This window comes from Rhinopithecus bieti, unplaced genomic scaffold (assembly GCF_001698545.2).
Source record: "Rhinopithecus bieti isolate Rb0 unplaced genomic scaffold, ASM169854v2 scaffold_6717, whole genome shotgun sequence".
Classification (NCBI taxonomy): domain Eukaryota; kingdom Metazoa; phylum Chordata; class Mammalia; order Primates; family Cercopithecidae; genus Rhinopithecus; species Rhinopithecus bieti.
The window spans coordinates 307,023-313,022 of NW_016805334.1; the positions used below are offsets into that span (position 1 = coordinate 307,023).

Genomic DNA, 6,000 nt, shown 5'->3' on the forward strand with positions numbered 1-6,000 from the left:
ACCATATACGAAAAAACTCACACAGGAAGAGAAGACCTCCTTCCCCTGTTTGTCTTCTTTGCAATTACTGGAGTTCCAAAATGCTCTGGATTTGTTAATGGAAGCTGGTCAAGTGTCTGTATAAGAAACAGATTAATTAAATCATGTTTTACCTCTAGATCAGTACCTGTAGTTCAATCCAAATAGTCCATCCATGTCACCCTACCTCACTCTCTGCAAAATGTCTCTCTCCTTTCAGACAAAGCGAGGTACGTCTCAATGTTCGCTCGTCACCATCATCAAACACTATAATAAACACAAGATATCAGAGAATTTATGTACACTAATGAAATAAAAACTTAAAAGCACAGAATGCTATTATTGTTATTAATTAGAGCTTAATATTTATAAGAACCATTATTTTAGTCATTTTTCAAAACCTTTACAATGAGCATACCATGCCATATTTTTCATTCTATAGATACCAAAAACACAGGTTAAATGGCTGCCCACAACTGCTTAAGTATCTCCATCGGCTTTTTTGATTTCTATCACTACAGAACCACCTTCTTAACTCATTAGCAACCTAGTCAAAGCATAAATATTAAATTAACTGCAATCCTAGGAGACTGAACAAAAACCTGATTTTAAAGAAAGCATGGATTTTTCCACAAAAGTTTAATATTAGAGTACCCCTAACTTCCAGAAACTGACTCCTGGTATTGCTACCGAATTATTCTACTGCTTCTATTTATTTGCATGATAACCTACTACACATGTACTGGCTGCCAAATTCTAAAGTCATAAGATACAAGTTCTTTCTTTTGTTAGAAAAGGATATAAATAGTTTGTTTAAAAAAATTAAAAAAGAAAAAAAAAAAAAGACAGGGTTTTGCTATTTTACCCAGGTTGGTCTCAAACTCCTGGCCTCAAATGAACCTCCTGCCTAGGCCTCTGAAAGTGCTCAGATTACAGGCATCAGCCACTGTACCCAGTTGAGTAGTTTAGAAATAAAGGTTGAAATAAGGAAACAGAAAGATAAAGTTTTTAGTGCAGGCATGGTGGCTCACCATGGGACCTGTGGTCTCAGCTACTGGAGAGGCCATAGTAGAACTATTGCTTGAGCAGGGAGAAACCAAGGCTCAACCATGGTTAGTGAGCCATGATTACGTCACTGTGTGACAGCAAAACTAGATTCTGTCTCAAAAAAAATTAAAACAAAATATAAAGGTTTTTTTAAAAAGAAACTTTAGACCACTTTTAACTACTTTTTTTTTTTTTTTGAGCCAGAGTCTCACTGTGTCACCCAGGTTGGAGTGCAATGGTGTGATCTCAGCTCACTGCAAGCTCTGCCTCCCGGGTTCACACCATTCTCCTGCCTCAGCCTCCTGAGTAGCTGGGACTACAGGCGCCCGGCACCACGCTCGGCTAACATTTTTGTATTTTTAGTAGAGACCGGGTTTCACCGTGTTGGCCAGGATGGTCTTGATCTCCCAACCTTGTGATCCACCCGCCTCAGCCTCCCAAAGTGCTGGGATTACAGGAGTGAGCCACCACGCCTGGCCTTTACTACATATTTTTAAAAATCACACTACTTGGCCGGGCGCGGTGACTCACGCCTGTAATCTCAGCACTTTAGGAGGCCGAGGCGGGTGGACCACCTGAGGTCGGGAGTTGGAGACCTGCCTGACCAACATGGAGAAACCCTGTCTCTATTAAAAATTCAAAATTTGCCGGGTGTGGTGGCATGCGTCTGTAATTTCAGCTACTCCGGAGGCTGAGGCAGGAGAATCGCTTGAACCCGGCAGGCAGCGGTTGCAGTGAGCCTAGATCGCACCATTGCACTCCAGCCTGGACAACAAGAGCAAAACTTCGTCTAAAAAACAAAAACAAAACAATCATACTACTTGACTATGTTTAAACATTTCAAGGAAATGGGGTAAGGAATTTTATAATTTATCCCTAATATTCTCCTAATCACTAACAATGTATTATTTTGATAACTGTATAGGTTTAACTTTTGCGACTGTATTCTGATTTTAGCATCCAACATTTATAAAGTTTATTAAAAAGAGTATGTTCTCAGAAGGTACCTCATTGTCCCAGGTTATGAATAAGATATAATCTTTACTTCAAATACTTAACATCCATATTCATTCAACAAGAAAGCATATATATGTACCCAAAAACAATTATTAAGATTTAGTACTAATTTTCACAATTCTAGATACTTTTCCATTCTAACAAAATAAGTTAGTGCTAATAAAAGAAATTCTACATTACATTCATTTGATATCTTAGAATCTTTTCATCGGTTACCTATGAAATTATAATCCTGAATTACTTTCTTAAAAGGTTGTTTTATTAGCAAACACTTTGCCTTCAAATCCTACACTTACTTTTAATGAATAAGTTTTTTAAAAGAAAACTATATAAAAGCTTTCAACATGTTAAATATTTATCTACTTCAATCAGTTCTCCCCCTTAGACTACAGATACCTACTTAGATTCTCTTACATGCAGGAGACAATGTGAAAAAAATTAAAAACTCCTGAAGCACATACTCAAAAGAACGACTATTCTAAAAAAGCAGCTGTGCTATACACAGTCAATGATCCAGAAATTAATGACTAGCTGCAGGCACAATGACAAGTTAAAACATGACATCCTCCAATGATTACATCACTGATCTGCACTTGAGTAATAGAGTGCTAAATATGTGATATAAAAATTATGATTCATATAGTGTCAAGTCTAACAAATTAACCATTGTTCTCTTAAAATTTTTAAATCATGAAATTATCACAAACCAAACTTAATATAATTCTTGTTAGTATTAGTATCTGTAAGTATAAGATTTCAAAAAGAATAAAACCTGAAAGGTTTTCAACTTTTCTTAATGCCTACAATACCAAAGATGACAATACCAGACCCACATACATTTAAATGGAGGTATGAAGAAGGAAAATGTGAATGTAAGACCAACACTCCAAATTTATATAACAAAATATTTTCCATAGTGTTTTATCATTAATCAATGGCAGCCCTAAACCAAAATGTTCTGATGAAAAATTTGAACAATTTCAGCATTTCAAACAAAATATTTCAGCAATTTCTGTATTTCAACAATTTAAAAATTTCAATAATCACTTTGAAATAAAATCAGATTTTGGAAGGAAAATTCATTTCACTTAAATACACCTTATCATGGATAGAAATATTTTTTTAAATAAAGGGATTTCTCAAAAGGGGATTATGATACAAACAACTATTTTACAGTTTCACATAGGAACCCTCCCAACTTTAAGTGAACAAAAAGAAATAGTGTAAGATTTATTAATTTACTTAGAGACAGAGTCTCACGCTGATGCCCAGGCTGGAGTACAGTGGCGTGATCTTGGCTCACCGTAACCTCTACCTCCCAGGTTCAAGTGATTCTTGTGCCTCAGCCTCCCAAGTAGCTGGGATTACAGGTGCACATCACCAGGCCCGGCTAACTTCTGGATTTTTAGTAAAGACAGGCTTTCACCATGTTGACCAGGCTGGTCTCGAACTCCTGGCCTCAAGTGTTCTGCCTACCTTGGCCTTCCAAAGTGCTGGGATTACAGGTATGAGCCACTGTACCCAGACTAAGATTTTTTTAATTCACAAAATTATACAAATATGTTTTTGAGTACTTTATAAATTTGTTAAATAATGTACTTTTTCAAGATTTTCTGAAAGACAAACAGAAAACTCAACAATGGGGGGTGTGATGGCTCACACCTGTAATCCTGGTGCTTTGGGAGGTCAAGGCAGGAGAATCCCTTGAGTCCAGGAGTTGGAGACCAGCCTGGCCAACACAGTGAGACTCCGTCTTTACAAAAAAAAAAATTAAAAATTAGCTGGGTGTGGGGGCACGTGTCTGCAGTTCTAACTACTCGAGTGGCTGAGATCACTTGATTCCAAGAGTTCAGGAATGCAGGGAGCTATCACTGCCACTGCAGTCCAGCCTGGGCAACAAAGTGAGACCCTGTTTCTATATTCCTATATTTTTTATAAAACCAACATTATGAACTTATTAATCATGACATCCCTGATTATCAAAACCATGAAGAAGCGCCATCTAAAATAAACTTCCTCTCTTAACTTGCATGTTAGAATTATCATCTAAAAGAACACAACATTTGTAGGCACTGAAGAGTATCATTTTTGTAAGAGTGAAATAATGTTGTATATAGCAAGTCTAGCTTTTTTTAGTTGTCTTCTACAGCATGCTAAGACCAAAAAAATCAGACTACAAGGATTTAATAATTCTATGAAATGCCTTATATTTGCCAAAAATGGCTTTTGAATAGATTGTTCATTGAGTCTAGCAGAACATACATATAACCAAAAGTGGTATCTGTGTTATTATGTTAGGTATTTTGACAGTTAATTTTAGATGTGAACTTGACTGAATAAAGAATACCTAGAGAAGTGGTAAAGCAATTACTTCTGGGTGTGCCAGAGGAAACTGGCACGTGTGTCAATGAACCAAGTAGGAAGATTCACTCTCAATGTGGGCAAGTACCATCCAATTGGCCGGGGGCCCAGACAGAACAAAAAATGAGAGAAAGGGATTTCCTCTCTCCTGGAGCTGGGATACTCTTCTCCTCCTGCCCTTGGACATCAGAACTCCAGGCTCTTTGGCTTTGGGACTCTGCACCTTACACCAGCAGTCCCTCAGATTCTCAAGGCTTTGGCCTGGGACTGAGAATTATATCCTCAGCTTCCCTGGTTCTAAAGCTTTCTGACTTGGATGGAGCCTAGCTATTGGTATCTCAGGTCTCTAGCTTACAGACAGCCTGTCATGGTCATTCTCAGCCTTCATAATATCATGAGCAAATTTGTCTAATACTGGAGTATGCGACCCCCAGGCCACAAACCCGTACCAGACCATGGCCTGTTGGTAACCAGACTGCACAGCAGGTGAGTGGTGCCCAAGTAAGCATTACCACCTGAGCTCCACCTCCTGTCAGATCAGCAGTGGCATTAGAATCTCACAGGAATGCAAACCCTTGTGAACTGCCCAAGCAAGGGATCTACCAATAGGTTGTGCATTCCTTATGAGATGCTAATGCCTGATGATCTAAAGTGGAAGAGTTTCATTCTGAAACCATCCCCCAGCACTCCCATCCATGGAAAAATTGTCTTTCACGAAACCGGTCCCTGGTGCTAAAAAGGTTAGGACCTCTAAGAAATCCCCTCTCATATCAATCTATCTATCTATCATCTATCTATATCTTATTGGCTCTCTAGAGACTCCTAATAGGGATTAAAATATTAAAATCTATTAAGAGGAAAATGACAAAGCTGAGAATTTCACAGTAACACCAACCATACTAAACACAATAGACAAAATAATGCCAGTGCAAACAAACACACAAATCCTAACCCTAATCAGCTAGAATTCAAATGAAAGGATCTGATCAACTACTAAATACAAAAGACCCATTTCCCTGTTATCACAGCACTGATACTGAAAGATAGTAAAATAATAACAGTAAATTAATTTTATCTAAAATATAATTGGCTATCACTTATTAAGCTTCTACCACGTCCTAATCCTCACAACAGCCTCTACAAAGTAGGAACCACTATCCTCCTTTTATAGATAAAGAAACTGAGAATCAGAAAGTTAACTAATGAGCTACATTTTAGTTGGCGGGGTATCAAAAGACATAATAGGCATGAAACAGAAGTATAAAATGAAGTCAGAGGCCGGGCGCGGTAGCTCAAGCCTGTAATCCCAGCACTTTGGGAGGCCGAGGCGGGCGGATCACGAGGTCAAGAGATCGAGACCATCCTGGCTAACACGGTGAAACCCCGTCTCTACTAAAAAAATACAAAAAACTAGCCGGGTGAGGTGGCGGGCGCCTGTAGTCCCAGCTACTCGGGAGGCTGAGGCAGGAGAATGGCGTAAACCCAGGAGGCGGAGTTTGCAGTGAGCTGAGATCTGGCCACTGCACTCCAGCCTGGGTGACAGAGCGAGGCTCCTTC

General features: G+C 38.8%; 1 protein-coding gene across 1 annotated transcript in view; it reads right to left on the reverse strand.

The window, feature by feature from the left end:
• ARID4A (AT-rich interaction domain 4A) overlaps nt 1–6,000 on the reverse strand; it is a 76,063-nt gene that overhangs the window by 54,439 nt on the left and 15,624 nt on the right. Inside the window, 2 exon segments of the mRNA XM_017872203.1 lie at nt 22–116; nt 206–285. Of these exon segments, the coding sequence (XP_017727692.1) occupies nt 22–116; nt 206–285 (175 nt within the window).